This window comes from Paramormyrops kingsleyae, chromosome 16 (genome assembly GCF_048594095.1).
Source record: "Paramormyrops kingsleyae isolate MSU_618 chromosome 16, PKINGS_0.4, whole genome shotgun sequence".
Taxonomy (NCBI): Eukaryota; Metazoa; Chordata; class Actinopteri; order Osteoglossiformes; family Mormyridae; genus Paramormyrops; species Paramormyrops kingsleyae.
Window position 1 is genome coordinate 12,266,746 of NC_132812.1, and position 20,031 is coordinate 12,286,776.

The window sequence follows — 20,031 nt, forward strand, 5'->3', positions numbered from 1 at the left end:
TAATATGGCCCAAATGAAATTGTACTTTGGACATTTTCTTCTCATTCACCCTTTGGTATATCGCACATTCCAGTAGCGATTCTTTGCAGCTTTTATTTGCTCTGTTTTCCTTTCCGGCATGGTGACATCGAGCAGCTGGACAGCCAAAAGGCTTTGGTCCAAGTGTGACATAAACACTAGCTAATTCTAAAGCATCTTTTAGCCCAGGGGTGTCGACCTCATTTCAGTTAACGGGCCATGTTGGACTCATTGAGCAATCTGTGTGTAGCAGACTCATAACACATTAGCCACATCTTTAGCATTTGCTTTTTCTTCTTTATGTTTGAGGTCGCGATGGACTGGGAACAAAAATGAGCCCCTTTGAATATTCTTCATTAGAATTCATTTAATTTCCCCCATATGGGCTACCTTCACAAATTAGTTTTTGAACAGGGTTCCCATGTTTTGGTTCTGGAGGGCCAGAATCCAACAAGGTTTGTATACTTCCCTGTTCAGATACACCCTTACAGCTGGTAATTAGGTGATTAAGATGTTTAAGCAGGGAAATCTGCAAACTGTGCTGGATTCTGGCCCTCCAGGACTGGAATTTGGGGAATCCTGGTTTAGAATATTCAGTGGTTCTTATCGAAATGTGATTTCCACTATAATGTGAGATCAAAAATAGAAAAAATATCTGGTATCATACATAATTGCATAAGTGAACAAATGCCTGCTGTGTCAGAGAAAAGTTGGTCTATAGCTGCCATTTGGTGCAATTTCTATGGTTAATCACCTTAAAGTATTCGGCGAGTAGTAATGAATACAGAAAACAGGCGAGAAATGAAACCTTGTCCACACTTGCATTCCTGGTCAGGCTTATGTTGGCAGACGCCTGCCATTTGTCACGCCGCACGGTTATGCTTCGAGCATGCATATCTTAACCACTGGAGCTCGGTTTACGGTAGCTGCCTTTCACACATCGCTGGTCTCCTGACCGTGATTAAAATGCTATGGCTGACGCTTCTGTCCCTCCAGTCATTTCCTTTACCTGTTCCATTCTGAGTTGCCCTTGCAAGCCATTGTATTTTTAAGCATTGTCAGTTTGATAGTGGCACCCAAAAGTGCCCCCCCCCCCAACACGTGTAATGAGACAGTGGGCCATATTTCACCCCTGTGCCTTGAGTTTGACATCTGTGCTTTGGCCATAACTTGGAACCTCGTTGGTGCCTTCTCACCTGAAAGGCCCGTCTTCCTGGACTATACCAAAATTTGTTCTGGTGTGTCCATCCATTAGGGTTTCTTGCTAAAGTATGGAAGTGGTTTACCATCACCCTTCTTCTGTGCAGTTTGATAATGTGCCATTGCTTTTGTCACCACTGAAATCATCTGCAGTCGCCCTAGTCTTATACTTCCTCTGTCTGATCTGTAATAGGGTTCAAATGACCTTTCTGCTACTGGTGACCTTGGCAGATGTTTAAAACTCCAGGCATCATAGATCTTCCCTGACACATGCAGTCCTTCTCACCCAAACAAGGCACTATATGGTGAGCACTGTGACTGTAGATTTGATCAGATTTAATCTTTCTGAAGAACTACTAAAGGTTCTTGAGTGTTTTGTAGATCTCTCTGTCTGGTCCTGTCTAGAACAGATAAGAACAGCCCAGGACCATTCACCTTAACCGGGCACATCAATAAAATGAATGTAGTTCTGCTTGGCTGTTGTTATTTTCTCAGATGTTACTTTACACTGTACGGTGATTTCAAACATTTCAAACAATATTCTTTGGGTTTCTTCTCTCTTAGGAGATGAGTTTAGCTCTCTGTAGCTCCTCTGTATCTGCTCCTACCTGACTGTGGTGAATCCTTGTCCAGTGTGATAGACCAGACCTCTTCTCTGGCATCTGTAATGTGTCTCTATAATATGCCAGTGTTGACCTGTGATTCTCTTTTTCATCCCAAGTACATGAAAATATCCTACAAAGCATCAACCCACCTCAGCGACAGACCCCGTAAAGACACCAGTAAGAAAGTTGTCTCTGGATGGTGAGAAGTAGCTTGCAGTCCATTTGTCCTTCTAATGATGGGCCCACAGACATTGGTCTAATGTAAACATGACCATATCATTTACTTCTTGATTTTCTTGTCTTTTGCCCACTGAGAGTCTTGTCTCTATTTGGCTTTAATAAAACCCAAGAAACATCAGCCACATTTAATTTACTAATACCTTACTCTTACTTGCAAAACTATAAAAAAGTGTAAAATATACCTGACAGGCATTCAATAAGTAAAATCTACCGTGACAGTGTTTTTGTCATGATGAAACACAGAAATGTAATATTATGCTGATGTTATGAAATTGAAAATATATGTTTATGTTGCCTGTGCATACCTGTAGGTAGACGTACAAAGAGCATTAGATTTGCACTTTGATGAATTGTATGTATAGAGATGTATTCAGGGAAGAGATCATTTGACCCATATGTTTGAAACCGTAGTGTGTGAAATCCACGAAGGATTTTGTAATCTGCTGAACTTTGTGGCCTTGCATTGGATTGCTTGTGTACATCCACCACTCGTTGGGTGCACAGATAAACTGGTAGCAACTGGCCAAACATTTGTGGTATGGACAAAAATCATCGTTCACACAGAGCCAAGGGACAGCTGAGAAGATCTCAGGGGGCTACGGGCTGCTGGGGGAAAATGCACTGATTTTTCTTTCCCAGAGAAGGAAATAGTGAATAGAAATCACTGATGCAGAAAGAGTCTCTCAAAGAGAATGTCAACACGAGATAATAAGAGTTACAAAAACACACAATAGTCACATAGAACAGCTTTAATTCGGTTGGCACTCTTCTGGATGAAAAATTTTCTGAATGGAATTAATAAATTTACAAAACTAAGTTCAATCCCAGCATTGTGGCTGTATGTACAAATTATTCAAAATAAAAGGATTTCATCGCTAAGCTAATTTTGAAAGTAAAGGTGTGAATAATGTGCTTTCTTTATCCTTTTCTTGTACTTTGCTTTTCTCTGACTTGTTGAATGTGGTCTTTGTGCTGCATTTTTGTTTATTCTCTCCTTCAGCGGGAATTTTCTTGTCCCCCAGGACACACACGTCGTTCAGCCGTAGGTTCGGCCCAATTTAGGCCCCTTGATTTTCTCTGCATGCCCGCTTTGTGATGCTGTCCATCACCCCTTAAACCTCGTTGTGAGTGTTTGGTGGCTGTCATGTGTGTGCAGAAGAATGTAACACTTGCATAGTGTCCTTTTTCATCTGAGAAAAGCACTCATTATTGTAGCTTCTGGCTCTCTGTATTTTCAAATTAATTTTGACATTATATTTACTTGTTTTCTAATTAAAGGGGAAGTCAATAATTAGGGGCACTATTTGTGTGGAACAAGAGCATGGTCGTGTTTTGCTATACAGGGCATGCGATCGTGTTTTCATTACTGGGAATGAATGTTTCCCCTGAGGAGGTAATAAAATCCCCTCTTGACATGCCGCATTTACTCTGAATACACGCAGGGGGAAGATCCCTTTGTTTCTCTTTCTGTGAGAGAATCATGACAGGCCGAGGCAAATCGTCTCAGTTATTGGCATTTCTCTTCCCGTGTTTTTACCCTTTTAAAGGATGGGTTTCCACACTTCCACTTCATCTTCTGGAGACGCTGTCATTCCAGAGGTATTTACACTTGACGGCCACGTCTTAACAGACAAAGCCGAAGAAATCGGATTTGTTAAAAAAAAAAACACAAAATTGCAACGGAAGTACGTTTGTTTGATGTTAACGATCAAGACATGAGTGCTCATCCTGACAGTGGCTAAGCCAGTATAGCAAAGCCCACCCGGGCCTTTCTTTTGGTCACACGCAGAGTAGATCTGCCTGAGGAAATCATCTCCCAGAATCCAGTGGGGCATCCCATTCTTATCTTCAATGCGATTTGTCTCAGTTCCACTTAAGCCATTGCTTTTGAAGTCATGTTCCCACAAATGCAACCACGAGCTGGCAGATTAACCACCAAAAGCTTGAGTCATTGGATTGACTGTAATAACCAAGTGACAAACCACTGGCCCCAGGACAAAATTTGTCCGGGAAGGTTAGTGTGATTTTTCTTTACTGAACATGCTTAGTAAGAATAAAATGCTCCAGGTAGAGGTGGAGTATATTTATGACAATGGTCAGGCTGCTCACGTGGTAGTAATTAAAGAAGTTTTGGAAACAGGATCTTCACTAGTCAAATCGTTATTTAGGATTTGTGCAAAGAACTTTGCATCTCCATTCCCATTCCTTTGTGCTCCAACTATATGTTGCACCACTTCTGCGTGTTGTTTGGGGCAGATCGGCAGTGTGGTGCCCATGTCCACAATGGCAGGAGAGCCAGGATCAGACCAGCCGCTGATCTGATGGTCCACCTTAAAGGTCCACCTTAAAGGTTCACCTTAAAACTGAAGCATAGCTGCCAAGGAGCTTCTCCTTCAAATTCAGGAATAAACAACATTTCTGTGCAATAGACAAATCTGATACAGAATTCTGTCATTGTGCATTTAATTGGCTAACATATATATACACATAACATATATATATATATATATATAATTTGTATGTTATAATAGTAATATGTTGTTGTATTAGTATCCTGTTCATGGATTTTGTGCCAGGAACACATGGCAAAGCTACATATCGGTAAAGAAAAGCCTACAAACCTGTGACGTTTTCTGACCCTTGGGGCTGCCCTGTTTGAACAGATAGTGAGAAAAGCCTTATTGTGTAACTTAACATGGCCATGTTTAAAATCACTTACGCTTTTTGTACTTATTTTTTTGCTGTATAGTGTATTTTGAAATGCTGAGTTTTCTAACTGACATTTATCACATTCTCTGTAATGTGTAAATCCTTTGTTCAGAAACTTCCATGTGGACCCTGTTATTATAAAGTATAAAATAGTTGCACCTATGAATGTTTACTTCAAACACACTTCATTTTTACTGTTGTCTTTACTAGTATTTCCCAGTCTGGTCCTCCAAATTTGGACTCACTGGCAGGGACCAACAGTGATCTTACCCATTTCCTTGATAATGAAGAGTCAGGGATTTGCAGTGTGCAGTGCACTTTTGTGTTGTACTCTATAGTATATGATGCTTTTGTGAGGGACATTTTTAATTCAGCATTTATTGTGCTTGTTTTGTCGAGAAACTGAGTGGCGGATTCCTTCTGTCAGTCATTCCGCTGCTCCCAGGACTCACTCATCAATCACCAGCTCCCAACGGCTGTCCTGAAGCTCTCCGCTTGCTTAGCTAGCTAGCATACACAGGCCATCCTGGATGATTGTGTTCATAATGGTCTGTTTATCAGGCATGACGGTCAATCAGTCCCCCAGAGCTACGCGCGCCAAGCCAAGAATCAGGCACCTCGTCACGGTTCTCCAAACCTCAGAGATCAGCAGACTGAAAACTTTTATTGCTGCTTAGAATCGTAATACCTCTTAGCTTCATTAACATGCATTCTACTTAAGCTTTATCATTTTTGAATAGATATGTACGACTATATGGAAAATACAGTAATAGCCATTGCCCTGCTGTCAAGTAATTGCAAAGCCTTTTTGTACTAGTTTCCTTGAGGGTGCTAAAGACCTAATCTTTTATAACTTAGCATAAAAGAATGTTACCTGCAGTTGTAGATGAGTGTTTTGACTAATCACTGCCTTCGCACCTAAATATGTACTGTTGATATTCATGTGTACACCAGAATTCCACATCAAACTGAAGGAAATCAGTCGCACAGAAATGCTGCATTGAATTACTGTAGAGTAATATGTAACTTTTTTTTTTATAAATGAAGGATGTGGGAAAGTGATTCAGTGAGTAGCACTGTTACCTCACACCAACAGGGTTGGGGTTCGGTTATTGAATTTTTGTCTTTGCTGGATGCCTGTGTTTGTGGAGGTTGCATAGTCTCCTACTCCGGCTTTCCAAAAGTCCAAAAGCAAGCAGTCAGGTCAATCTAAACTACCTGTAGTATCCGAGTGAATGTATGGGTGTGTGTGTCCTGCAGTGGTCTGTCATCTCGCTCTATGCGGCCTGTGATAGGCTCCAGCCCCGCCCCCGCCATGGTCCCGGTCAGCCTCAGCAGTCAGTGGATGGATGTGCAAGCGGGGGGTTTACAGACCAAAGTGCCTGAGATTTGTGCATCACCGCAGTAAGGCTGCATGTTGAGAATGGAGTTCGCAGGACAAGGGTCCCATTAATCTTGCTGGCCGTTAGCCAGAGAAAATCCAGCAGTGAATAATTTCTAATATCAGCGCCAGGGTGTTTGTGAGCAGCCTGACTTAATAACATGCACCACGGAGCAGACACCTTAATATAAAGTGACTCTTTGGCTTCTACATGTGTGGCTGTGAAGCGATTCTCATTTGGCCAAACTACCGATTACTATGCCTAAAAATAAAACATTCCCACAAATGTTCTGACCACATATTACACATATTATCATGACTATGAGTCAAGATTTTTTTTTCATGGACCTCTACACTAGCATTTGGGAAGTCTTCAGATCTGTTTTGTAAGCACTAGTTCTGTGGAGCTCTTACCTGTTGGGTCACCATCACTGACAGACCCTATCAGGAGATTGTGGTTAATTATCCTGTAGGTTTTCTGTGGATGCCTGAAGTCATTTGTAAACCACTGGGTTTTTATGTAAAGGTGGTCCCACTTATCTCTGCTCCTCTCTTTGACATTACCCTTCTGTTATTTGGATCATCATTCATAAAATTCATATACAACCCAAAAAGACCCACTTCCAGCTGTGAACGTCTACCGAATTGGCTTGTTTTGAGTCATTTTGCGTTAACTCTGTAGCCTTTTTCAGTTCTGCGGTCCGATGACAGAATTCGTGTCCCTGAGATCTCACAGCATCACTGTGACATAGACTTTATGCTCCATAGGGGCAGCAGTTAAACGAAGGGAGGAGATTTCATCTCTCTTGGGATTCTCCTGCATACCAGGTCAAAATGAAAATGAGTTTATTCTTAGTTGGGAAGGTCCATGAAATTACAGGCTTCGGATTTCAAAGTCTTTGTTTTAACGCAGCCTGCAGCTCTACCTCATAACTTACACTGGATTGGTTAAAAGGTGATCCAGCCTATTCCGATGAGTGATTCCCCAATGAGGAGGAAGCGTGAGCGTGTGTTGGGGTGGCTTCGCCCGCCCCTGCTGCCGCAGAACGAGCCTCCTTCCAGACGGGCACTTACCCAGAATGCCGCTTTGTTGTAGCATCATGTCTGACAGGTCGTGTAACAAGAAAAATTCGACGGACTTCGCTAATCCGAGACATTTCTGTAGCTCAGCTCGGGTCCAAGTATGTAAGAGGAGTTTCTCTGTAAAAAAGGTTTGGCCCCTTACGTGTAGAAGCACGCAAAGCTAAGGTATTGTATCGTGCATCAAGATTATGGTTTTCTGGGAAAGGAGCTGTTGTATTTCAGGTAAGGTCTTGGCTGCCCCCTAAATAAATGGGGTTCAAGGGATGGCGTGCTAACATTGACTGTTTCGTTTTTACACATTCGGTATCCATCTAGATTCCCTTCAGGTAATGAGTGGATGACATGATTCTCATTCAAACGAGGTGGGCGGTGAGTAGCTTAGTGGGCTAAGTCTCTATACTAGTGAGCAGATAATTGCCGATTCGAGTCCCAGCCTCTGCAGAGCAGTCACATGTCTGTGGGTCCTTAAGCGAGGCCCTTAACCCCCAACTCCAGGGGTGCTGCACGTCAGCTGACTCTACGCTGCGACCCCCCCAATCGATGGATAGTAAGATTGGGTCGGCAAAGAGAAACATTCCATTGTACCTGTACTTGTGCAAATGGCAAATAAAGCAAGTTTGTTTGTTTAAAAAATGTTTTGTGATATTAACCAGACTCCATGGCTAGAATATTATTTGCTTATTGGCAAACATTTGATTGAAATGGAATCTTTTGGAACTGGACAGTGTAATTGTTGTATCTCATTATGCCCATGATAACAGGGTGATTGGCAGCACTTTTGAGTCATAGATTCTTGCTGTTGTTAATGAAACTTTCCATCATTAATGTGTCACATTTAGATGTGACTGTGTCACGTGATGTGATTGAGTGCACTAGTACAGGTGTAGCCATTAGTTTTGGTGTTTTGTAGTGTACTTAGTCGCACTGCAAAATAAATATACTTGAGGATACTTCAGATTAAGCAATTTATGTAAGGTGTTATCCCAGATAATTTAAGGTGAAATGAGTATGAGAAATGTGGTCAAAAATTTTATGCATAATTTGAAATATCCCACAGTCAAGGTGTTATTTGTAGTTTTGGTGCTGATAGTACACATTTGCTATAGAAATGTTTATTGTATAATCTTTCTCAAAATGGCTTTTGCTACACTTAATTAATTTATTATGTGGTGAGATTTTTTTTTTGCTGTAGTTTTATGTTAATTACCCATTTTAGAAAGGAAGAAGTCCGATTTCAAGATATGGAGGAAAGGCACTATATTTTTAAATGGACATACGTATTTGCGACTGGCGGGCTAGTTTTAGGGTAATGCAGTGGTGGCCAATCTTATCTGCAAAGAGCTGGTGTGTATGCAGGTTTTTGGGATAACCTGTAGGTCAGCTGTTGGAACCCAGGTGTGAGGACTCTTCAGCCACTCAGTCCTCTAATTAGTAATATGATTAGGGAGCTGCAGCGAAAAACCCGCACACACAGCATCCCTTTGCAGATAAGACTGGCCACCCCTGGGGTAATGGAAACAATAATGGAAAATGGTGCAATATAAGGCCATGGCTGTTTCTGGCCACCAGGGGGCAGTGTTGTTGTAAAGAGGAAGCTTGCAGCCAATCACAGAGTCTATGTGAGGATGCAAGATGCTGTCCTGAGAGTTTGTGGGAGCACTAGTCACCAAAGTGATTGTGTGCATTGTGCCTTGTCCTGTCGTAGTGCACGTCAGGCTCATTATGCTAAACGCACGGCTCTCCGCGCATGACAGAATGGTGCCTGGGGTTGACACGGAGTTTCTCATTCATGTTGACGGACGTTAGATGTCGGGGATGTGACAGCTACTCTGAAGAACCTTCATCCAGGGAGCTGACAGAAAGCTTCAATGAAAACAAAGCGAGTTTTTGTGGAACGGGACTCTGTGGTCGTGGTCATCAAAGGCCCCCCCCCCCCAATTAAACCATGCTCAAGAGGCTTCACCAGGGGTGGGGGTCGCATTCAGAGTGACAAGGTGACCTCCATTCACACCTTCCAATGGGCTGGGGGGCGCGAGCAGCACCCTAATAGCTCTGGTGTCTCCTTCCCGCGTCGCTCTGCTTTCTCTCCTCTCCTTATAGTAATTACAGTCCCGTATCAGTTCAGGAGAAGCCATCGTGCCCCCTGCCAACCCAGGGGGCTCCACACGCCCGACTGTAGACCTCATTCCCTGGCTTGCCTAATTGCTGCACAGCTGACGAACCCCCCACCCCCCTATCTCACGCGCATTCGCCCTGTCAGGAACCTGCAACGTTTCCACCTGTCCGACGGACAAATGCGATGTCGCAGGGAACAAATGGGGACCTTATGTCCGTCTCACTTGATTAACGTGATTAAACATTTATGAGAGCCTGTAGAAATTCGGGGGGGGGGGGGGGGGGGGACGTCCTTCTTTAAAGTGCAATTTGCTGATAAGTATTGCCGCCTTTATCTGAAGGAGGGGCTGGATGCTTTCATTCGCTGCCTCCCCAGCCTGCTACTTTATAAGTGCCCTGTCTTATCGCCAGCCTTCATCATGGTTAGATCTCCATGGCGCCCAAGACGGTGGCTTGTGGATTGCATGCGTTGAGAGCTGGATGGAGGTATGGCATGTTGCCTTAGGTTTGTTGGACCAGTGCCTACCTGTGACAAGTGGTGTCCCATGCGTGCGTGTGAGGGCAGTGGTCAGCAGGTTAGGCTTCTGTGCCTGTAATCGGAAGGTCACCTCTGCTTGGCTGAGTGGCCATACCACCGTTGGGCTGTTGAGCAAGGTCCCATGATGCTGGATGGCAGCTGACCCTGTGCTCAGCCCTCAAGCTTTGCTCTAACCTCCATATAGGTGTATCTTTTAAAATGGAGAGCATGATGGGATATGTGAAAAAACACATTGTAATATACCTGTACTTGTACAAATGAACCAAATGAAGCATAATTTCTAAAAGCACCCTCTGTGTGCAGTGCCATGGCAGGCCTGGCCTGGGGAGTAACACTGCTCGTTGTAGGCCCTCTGTGCGTAGTGCGGTGGCAGGCCTGGCTTGGGGAGCGACACAGCTCACCATAGGCCTCTGTGTCCAGTGCTGTGGCAGGCCTGGCCCGGGGAGCGACACCACTCACCATAGGCCTCTGTGTCCAGTGCTGTGGCAGGCCTGGCCTGGGGAGCGACACCTCTCACCATAGGCCTCTGTGTCCAGTGCTGTGGCAGGCCTGACCTGGGGAGTGACACTGCTCACCCCAGGCCTCTGTATCCAGTGCTGTGGCAAGCCTGGCCTGAGGAGTGACACCTCTCACCATAGGCCTCTGTGTCCAGTGCTGTGGCAGGCTTGACCTGGGGAGCGACACTGCTCACCCCAGGCCTCTGTGTCCAATGCTGTGGCAGGCCTGGCCTGAGGAGTGACACCGCTCGCTGTAATGAGCCATTTCAGGCTGCACATTACAGGCACTTCCTGCAGGAGAGTGCAGTGTTTCCTGTCCACGCCATACTGATGGAAACTCGTGCATTTTCCCATGACGCTGACCAAGCATGGAGAACAGTTTGTACTGAACGAGGGCTGCTATTTATACCTCCTCTTCACTAAAACATGCAAAGCTGAACACTGCCGCCCCCCACCCCCCTAAGCCCGAAGCGATCCATGCTCTGTGTCATTGTGTTTTTCTGTGAAGCACCTTCATGGCCACCGTCCAAAGTCTGAGGGCTCTGGAGAATGGGTGACCCTAGGTCAGCTCCGCGGCGTGAGCGAATGTGCTGGCGTCTCGTCCGAGGCTCACGCCTCCCCTTCCCGGGGTGGGACCTGGAATCCTGCCACTCTGATTGGGTAACTGGTTATTGAAAGCAGATCGACAGAAGAAAACAGCCTCGTGATTTAGCACCCTGTGAAGTTGTCACAATTTGCTCTTGAAAATGCTTCTGGTGCCCTGCCATGACATTTTATTTTCTTAGCAGATGCTTTCAAGTGACGCACATTTTGCGCCTAGGGCCCAGCAGTAAAAATCACTTTGCAGCTCGCGGGATTTGAACCTGCAACCTTCTGATCATAGACACAGCATCCTGACCCAATGCACTATACGCCGCTAGTGGGAATCTGGTTGGCTCTCTTGATTGATGGAAGACAGATGCTAATCGTATGCAAATGGGCTGTCTTTAGGGTCTCGATGTTGCGATTCCATTCCATAGTGGAAACACTCCCACGCTGAATAACGATGTTTTGAATGCCTTGGGTATCTTGCTGCACGCTGTAGAGTTTCTCAAACCCCCCCGCCCACAGCGAGAGGACAGAGCCTCTTTATTACTCCCCCCCCCAAACCCGCAACACTTTTTTTGCCCTGTCACATAGCCTCAAATAAATGTGTCTAATTCAAATGTTTTCATTTTTGTATTTAGCGTGGATACAAAGGGAAGCCAGTGAGGAGAGGCTTGGGGGGATTCATTAAGTTACCCCCCCACCCTGGACCAGACCATTTGGGGGGGGGGGGAGTGACCCGTCTGGCCCTTCTGTGTCCTCCAGCCCTGCCTGTGTTTCCTCCATCCTCCCCCCATTGTGTCAGAAACAGTGGTGAACCAGTATTGCCTCCCGGAACCAATCGATTTGGACTCCCCTTGGTGTTCCTCCCCCCGCACCCTGGGGTTGTCCGGCCCATGGGTATTTTTTTTACGAAACAGCCATTTTCCTCGCCATAGAGTGCCCCCCAACAAACTTTGATTTATGACTATCCGAGCCCGCGATCCGGGGCAGCTAGACCCACATTTTGTGTGGGAAAAACCACATGAATGCCTGCATTTCAGCTCGATGCAGAATGTGGGCGTGTCTGCAGAATATGGGCGGGGCTTGGGGCTTGTTGTTTTCAATTAACTCCACCCTTAACTATGCTGCGAAAGGTAGAAAAATAAACATGAGCATAGATGTTAACGTTATATTCCTTTGTATCAAGCAACAGTTCCATCCTAATTATTGACTAATGAGCTTGTTTTATTAAGCTTTTGTTTCACTTAAGTGAACTTTCATGAATTCACCTTTTTAAATGAATTTTACATTAACTCAGCAAAGCTTAGGCCTGTGATCGAAAGGTTGCAGGTTTGAATCCCATGCTTGGCAAAGTAGCAACATCTTCATTGGGCCCCTGAACAAGGCCTTTAGCTGGATGGACAGCTACACTTTGCTCTCACCTTTTTAGGTGTGCAGGACTTTACTGGGATTAAAAATGGCCCCTGGACCACTCAGGGGTCCCCATCAATAGGGGTCTGGGGGGAGGGGATGGGATGGGATGGTGCAAACCCATCGGTGGGGAAAAAACAGGAGATAACCCGGTATGCTGTATGGCCAGTCCAGCCCTGTGTTTGTGTATGAGAGCAAGATGGGATACGTGAAAGAAAAAAAACACATTCCTATGTGCTTGTGCAAATGGCAAATTAAGCTTCATTTCATTTCACAAGTTGGAAGGGATCAGAGATCCAGGTGGTCTGAACGGTGATGCATTTTAATGTTTATCAAGTTCAGTTTATAAATAGTGTGGGGGGGGGGGAGTCGACACAGCGTTTATGCCTGAGATCCCCCCCGGTGTGCCGGTGTGTTTACCTCATGCCGTGATGACAGGCTCATTATTCCCCTCATAACCTGACGGTAAATGGCTGCCAGAGGCCCAGCCCCCTCTGCTCTTGTCGTGTTTAATAAGGGCGCTGGTCGGGAAGCCGCCTCTGCTTTCTTGGCACAGTCGCTGGAAAAGGCTCCCCGTTCTGTCAATGATCAACGGGGAGGTTATGTATCACGCGGCCGTGCTGGGCAGCGGTTAACCTTTGACCTTTGCAGATGGGCACCAGGAAAAAAAAATTAAAAAAAGAAAAACTGCAGAGGAAAGAAAAACATCCCCTTAGGCGCCCCCCCAAAAAAGAAAAAAAAAAGAAAAAGAAAAGTCAGGATGAATCCCTCAAAGTGAGCACTTTTTTTTGGGCCTTTCCCTTCTAACAATGGGAGTTCAGGAAATATGTCAGGAGCAGGCCCCGGTCGCCAGACCCTCCCTCTTTGAGGGGGTCACTGCAGATCTCCGGGAAGGCGGGGGCCAGACTGGTCCGGACGAGCTCGGCCAGCAGGCACCACATCTTCTGCATTGCCATCGAGCTGTCTGGGTCAGGAGGGAGCGACCTGAACCGGGTGGCCGGCTCTATCTCCGCGATGTCCCTCTGGCTGGTGAGTGCAGCTCTGTGACACATCGACGCCGTGTGGAGAAACACGGGTGCGAGGCAGGGGAAGGAGCAGCCTGCCATGATGGCACCTTTTATAATCCTGCCAAAAAACAGTGACCGCACCAGAGTGAAAGTGATTTGTGAGCTAATGGAGTCACGCGGCTACTTGAAACATTTCGCCTTTAAAGTCTATCTTATTCTAAAGAGCCAGACCTGGTTATAACATAAGAACAGGCAGCCTCATTTCTGATGAAACTCCCGATGTACGCAGCTAAATAATTTATCCCGTCGCTGCCATAATATTAAAATATTGAAAAGAAAAAGCATCGCTCAAACTAATTTGTAGAAAATGCTGGTTTTTAAATGTTTCATAAGACAATGTTTATTTTAGAGTTACACGTAGTTTTAATGACAGTGTACGTCAAGTTGAATAGTGCCTTTGCCCATACACAGGCAGTGTTGTGTGTGCCGTAACCCAGCTTTCTAGAGCGATTCCGACCCCAACATGCTAGTGAGGTTTTTTCCGTGAAACCGTCAGCAGTAACAGTGTAAGGCCTCAAGCAAATGTTGACTTTCTCGGCAGAACATTATATCCGTTGTGTCCTCTGTGTTATGACAATGAAACCTATTTCCTAGGAGACACCATCCATTACTCAGGGTGAAATGTTTTATTGCTGAAGCTTACTTAATAAGCTTATTAGAAGCAAGGCTGTCAAGGTAGCCTACAGGGATCTATTTTATGCCAAAAGGAAGGGCATTTTAAGGGGGACTTCGTCTTGTAAAGACAGTTGAACTTGTCTTTTATTGCACCGCCTACGTATGTAATTATACTTTTCTGCAAGAGCTTAAATGATGCAATTATAGTAATTATAAGACAAAAGTCGTGTATTTCTGATTTCTGAGAATGTACTTACACATGTCTCAACGATGCAAATTACGTTCATTTAATTGTCACTAATAACATAACTACAGAATTCAAACGTGAAAGCGGTGGTTAGCGCGTTGTGTTGCTGTTATTCTCAGTGATTTTTGTTCCTTGCAGGGAGATTTGAGGCAAATACTCAGTGACCACAGAATGTTTTTGGGTAATTCTCTGCTGCTTGCAGGTGCTGAGTAGCATGACGTAAGACTTCTGTAAACACAAAGGTAGCACAGTGCTGGACATTAATAATTGAAATAATTTATTTAGGGGGCGGCATGGTGGTGCAGTGGTTAGCACTGTTGCCTCGCACCTCTGGGACCTGGGTTTGAGTCTCCACCTGGGTCACATGTGTGTGGAGTTTGCATGTTCTCCCCGTGTCATCGTGGGGTTTCCTCTGGGTACTCCAGTTTACCCCCACAGTCCAAAGACATGCTGAGGCTAATTGGCGTTGCTAAATTGCCCTTAGGTGTGAATGGTGTGTGAGTGTGCCCTGCGATGGGCTGGCCCCCCATTCAGGGTTGTTCCATGCCCATTGCTTCCAGGATAGGCTCCAGACCCCCCACAAGCCAGTAGGATAAGCAGGTTGGACAATGGATGGATAATTAATCTAGCAGATGAATTTATTGAAAGTGACATACAATTGAGGGGGCAAGGTCATACAGCCCAGCTGCTGAGCCACACGCTGCCCCCCCCCAAGTTTTATTTATGAGAAGGTTCTGTGAATTTTAGCACTGAAAAGATGGACATCTTGATATGTCTCTTTAAGCTCGGAGTTGTAGCCTCTGAAGTAGATGATCTGGTTTCTTTATCACCTGAGCCATAGACGAATGGACAACTGGGTAAAACAACAAACGTAATGTTTTGGAGGCTTGTTCTTGGTCTTTTCCCCTGTTTCTTTTCAGCCTAGAATGGCAAATGAATCCATTATCGATCCCTCATAATGGCCACGTCAGCTTGGGAGGGGTGAAGACTCGGATACGCTGCCATTCATGCGTGTTGCGTGTTTGCAGGAGATTGCGTTTTTGCAATTCTGCTCCCAGCCGACTGCACTGTGCTGAGAGGGACTGAATGCCAGCTGCATGGTCCCAGTGCCCTACTGTGGAATGCACATTGCTTTCACTACTCTGCCTTAAATTAGCCAGTGGTAATTCTTGAATGTTCATCCATTCCGTACCATTTATCCAGTACAGGGTCTGGATGAACATAGGTGAGTCTGGATGAGAGGGGGCCACCCTGAATAGGATGCTGTATCACCACTGCTGTATCACCACTTATATCTTTGTGGGGACTCTCCATTCATTTCTATGTGGAAAACTCTAATTCCAACATGACGACCTTAACTCCTACCCAGCCCTGACCTTATCCATAGGTAACCAGACAAAATTCGAGACTTTTGGCATTTTTACTTTTTTGATTGCATTCACAGATCTTTATGAAGACATGAAAAATGGTCTCTACAACGTGAAAAAAAAAAAAAACACACACACACACACACACGATACAGATACTGGTGCTCTGAAACACATGTTTTTGAACTGTGGGAGGAATCCCACACACATGCAAGATGAACATGCTTAACTCCTGAAACATGGAAGCGCGGCTGGGATTTAAACCCCTTCCCCATAGGTGTGACACACCGTTTCTCGCTGAGCCAAAATACCAGCCCGTTTGGTCAATGTTCAGTCCTCATTAGTTCCAACTTGCCTTCACACAGCCTCCTCTGAAATCCTATCCCACCCTGTTGGACACAATATTTATTTTTCAAACTTCACTCTGAAAGCATTTTTTGGTAATTTGGTTAATATTGCTGGAAAAATATTTGATCTGCATCCCATTTCAAGAGGAACCAGATGGATTAGGGTGAAGTATTATAGATTAAAGATCCATATTTTCACTGTCTGCTTTTTCTCATCTTCCCGATAAGGCTTTAAGCCACAAAATAGCTGGAAATTGAGGATGAGGTGGCCAGGACGGGAGATGCATTGGCCAAACAGGGCCTCAGAGCTGTTTTCTTGCTGTGTGACTCCCTGGGATGGCTTTTTGTTACTGGGTTTCCAGAACATTCTTGGTCACGGTGTCTACCGAGCTCTCTGGGTGTCCATTTAGCCTGCTTTAGGCAATCGGGCGTGCCTTCAAATCCTCATCTCACCAGAGGTTAAACCACTGATACAGGCATGCTTAAAGAGGTTTCGGATCACAATAGTTCACCATCGTCCACTTTGGAAGCCAGACATCCAGGAAACAAAAATGCACAAAAATCAGCATTTGCTGAAAGATTTCAGATTCATTTGTAGTGACCTTCTCTGTGCTTGGATGAATGTTCCAGGATGGTAATAAGACTCATTTTAATGGAGTTATTTCTGAAAATGTATTTAAAAAAGGTTCTTTTTTATTACAAAATAAAGGACAGGACTTTGAGATGTAATGAAGCAATTACTGTATTGGTGTTTTCGGCAGTTTCTGGCTGATGGAGAGTTCATGTGCCTGACAGGACAATCACGGCTTGTTGTGTTTTTTTTTCACTCTCCCTGTGGCACGCGATGCGTGTTTTGTGGGCACTGAGGCGGATAATACATTTCAGAGATGGATGCGGTGCTGATGACCTTGCGAGGAGGCCCGTAGCTGAAGTGCGGAGTGACTTTAGTGCCAAGGCAGTGTAATAAACTAAATGGGGAGGAAGATGGCAAGGTCTGCACGGCATCTCGGGGCAAGAGGCAGCCCCCCCCCTCCACTCCACCCTGCCGCAATGTCCGTCTGACTCTCCCACTCCCCGCCTCTGTGTCCCAGGTAGGAGATTCCTGTCGACTTCCAGAAAAACAGTGGCAGTGGGGTCGTGTTATATCGTCCACTGAGCTTTCTCCTGAGTCCGCTTTGCACCGTTTGCTCATATTCTGTGTATTTATGCATTTATTTAGAAATCCACGTTGACGATCTTCGTTGAGCGGACAGGTCAATGTCATGTGGCAGCACGTGACTCCAGGGCCCCAGAAGAGCGCCCCCCGCCCGCCATATCGCGTAGTGCGTTTCCCTTTTTGGAGTCGGCCTCGGTGGCCGATTTTGAGTCGTTTCTCAGCGCGCTGCGGCACCTTAAAATAGTTCAAAGTGACTCTTGGAGGTAAGGGGGGGGGGGGGGGGGGCTGGATTCCTTGAGTCCCTCCAAGGTGATTACCCCTCCCCCCACCTCTGCAGCTGACTTTGGTGAAAGGGGGAGGGGATTCGCCAGGCCGCAGAGGCCCCCCAGGCCCGGCCTCCGGGTCTGGCAGCGAGTGGCTGCGTCACCACTATAAACTTAATGGGATTAGCTATCTCTGAAGGCTTGAAGTGCTCCCTTGGCAGCTGCACCCTGGCACCATGTTCTATGGCAGATACGAGCCCCCCCCCCCCCGCATTGATGTGCTGCACTGTCCAGGGGGCAGATTGATGCCCCCCATTGGAGGGGCTTTTCTGTAAACACTGGAGAGACAGAGACGGTGGGAACGTGTTTACATTCCAGCGTACAGGAACAGCACGTGGCCCCCCCATACCTCGCTCTGCCGCGACATGCCGTGGTGGCATGCCATCCCCCATGGTGCATGGGTTTATCATGCGTCCCTCACCACCCCCCCCACCCCGAAAAAGACGACAACCGCACAGGGCTGGGAGTCCGTGATGACGGTCAGCTGTCAGTGGCTCTCTGTGCCTTCAAACACCCCCCCCCCCCCCCCGCAGAGCTGCCGTGACAATGCTGCCTGTTGAGTGACGGACAGGGGCAGCTTACCGGTCCTCCCTTTCAGGAGGCCGAACCCCATTCTCCCAGTCAGGGGATTGAGTCTGAGGGTGTTCATCAAGCGGCAGAGGTTAGCCATGGAGTCACAGAGCGGAGACCTCTTGACCCCCCCTCTTCCCCCCCCCCCCCCCCCCACCATGAAAGGCTGAAAGCAGAGATGAAGCCAGCATGCTTTCATGAGCTTGGCTCATTCATTAAGACCTTTAAAGTGCCACGTATGAGCTTTTAAAGACTCTTTTTACCAGTGACACTGCCGGGCCCAAGGTGATCACGGGTCTTGCCGTCAAGTGACAGTCATGTTACTCATGCAGGTTGACGGGATCGTCCCCCGATGAAGCCTGCTATTCTACGACCCATCAGCTCTTTGTCGGACAGTTTTCAGGTAGAACGGTACTCAAGGAGACAGTCTCCCTAATGCTTTGATGACCCCCCCCCCCCCCCATGCACCCGGGGTCCCAGATGGGAGGAAGCGGGCTGGACACTTCGTGCTTTTGTTTGGCCTGCTGCCTTTGTCGGGCCCTTTCAGCCCTGGCTCTGAAGTCCTCAATTTGGGAACAAAAGGCAGCCAATTACACTGCACTGAGTAGAGAGCGCATCTAACCATCCCCCCGGCTAATCCTCCTCCACCAGCCTCAGCCTTTCTGCTGCGCTCCCTCCCTGCCTGCTCCTCTGCATTGGAAGCCTTTCAATGATTTCTAGGAGGTGGGGGAGTTTTAAATACCCTTTAATGTGCATTTGTTTGTGCAAGGTGACCCTGTCCAGGGATTCTTGTCCTGCTCACATATCATAACTACCTCCTAACTTTCATTTTTTAAGTGCTTTGGTGCAGTCGGATATTCCTCACTACTATGATCTCACGTCCCTGTAGTTTTTATCGCTCCACTGTGTCCGTCATTCAGAGCAGTTTCCTCTGATGAAGAGTTTGGGTTTTTCAGCTTTCCTAAGCTTCCTTCTGAGGCTGGAAAATGCTCCAGCTTAGCCTGCCCAGGGAAACCATCTGACGGAGGTGGAAAGTTCAAGTCCGGAAAGTACAAATCCAGACCAAGATTTTGTTCCAACCAACCAGTTAAGTATAAATAGTCACAGTCACAGAGCACTCAACTGGTTGGTTGAAACAAAACCTTGGTCTGGATTCGTACTTTCTAGACCTGAACTTTCCACCTCTGCCATCTGACTCTCTGAATCTGAGGGGTGGCATTCCAGACCCCCCTGCATCTCCGAGCTGCATTTTCCCTCCTGTTTTTGCTGGTCAGCTGCGCCGTTTTATGCCTGCTCCCAGAAGTGGCGCATTTCGCTCCCTTCTCTGGCCTACCTACCTCTGCTTCTCCTGTTCCAGTCCAGCTCAGGAAGGAGCTTCAGGAAACAGCTGCTCTTCCTCCCGCTTGAAATGGCCATTCAAGCACCGGCACAATTTCCCCGTCCGGAGAAACGCAGAAATGGGAGCTGTCCCTGAGCTGCATGGCTGCCTGTGACACTTACTGTACGCATTTTTCAGACCTCCCAGTCCCCTAAGGTGAACATTATACAATACAGAATCTCGTTCCAGAAAATAGCATTATGAATCACGGACATCACGATCGGGGCTTTGATGTGAAACTGTCACATGAATGCAGCTGGTTCTGAACGTCTCACTGTTTTCTTTTGGCAGAATCGTGCATTATCTGGCTCATCCCTGTTCCCTCTTTCTCGTGTGAAGTTATCAAAAGAAGGGATCTATCCTTTTAGGACAGGGATTTGTGAACACGGTCTTGTAGGACGCATCTATAAACCATTCTCCATAGCAACTCTATAACATACGTTTGTCGGGAACACGTGGGAGACGTTAACATCATCAGAATCCTGCAATGTATGTTGGGGGGGGGTAGTCAGCTGACTGGGCTATTTCATGATCCATGTTAGAGTAGGAGAAGGCCTGCCAAAATGCAGAGGGCCGC

General features: G+C 46.3%; 1 protein-coding gene across 11 annotated transcripts in view; it reads left to right on the top strand.

The window, feature by feature from the left end:
- Nucleotides 1-20,031, top strand: part of tns1b (tensin 1b) — a 156,143-nt gene that overhangs the window by 6,007 nt on the left and 130,105 nt on the right. The window contains exon 1 of one of the 11 annotated variants that reach the window (XM_023841883.2): nucleotides 13,262-13,413. The exons of the other annotated variants lie outside the window; for them this stretch is intronic. Within the exon in view, the coding sequence (XP_023697651.2) occupies nucleotides 13,399-13,413 (15 nt within the window). The 5' untranslated portion in view covers nucleotides 13,262-13,398. Of the gene's footprint in view, nucleotides 1-13,261; nucleotides 13,414-20,031 lie in introns of those variants that run through there. 11 annotated transcript variants of the gene reach the window in all.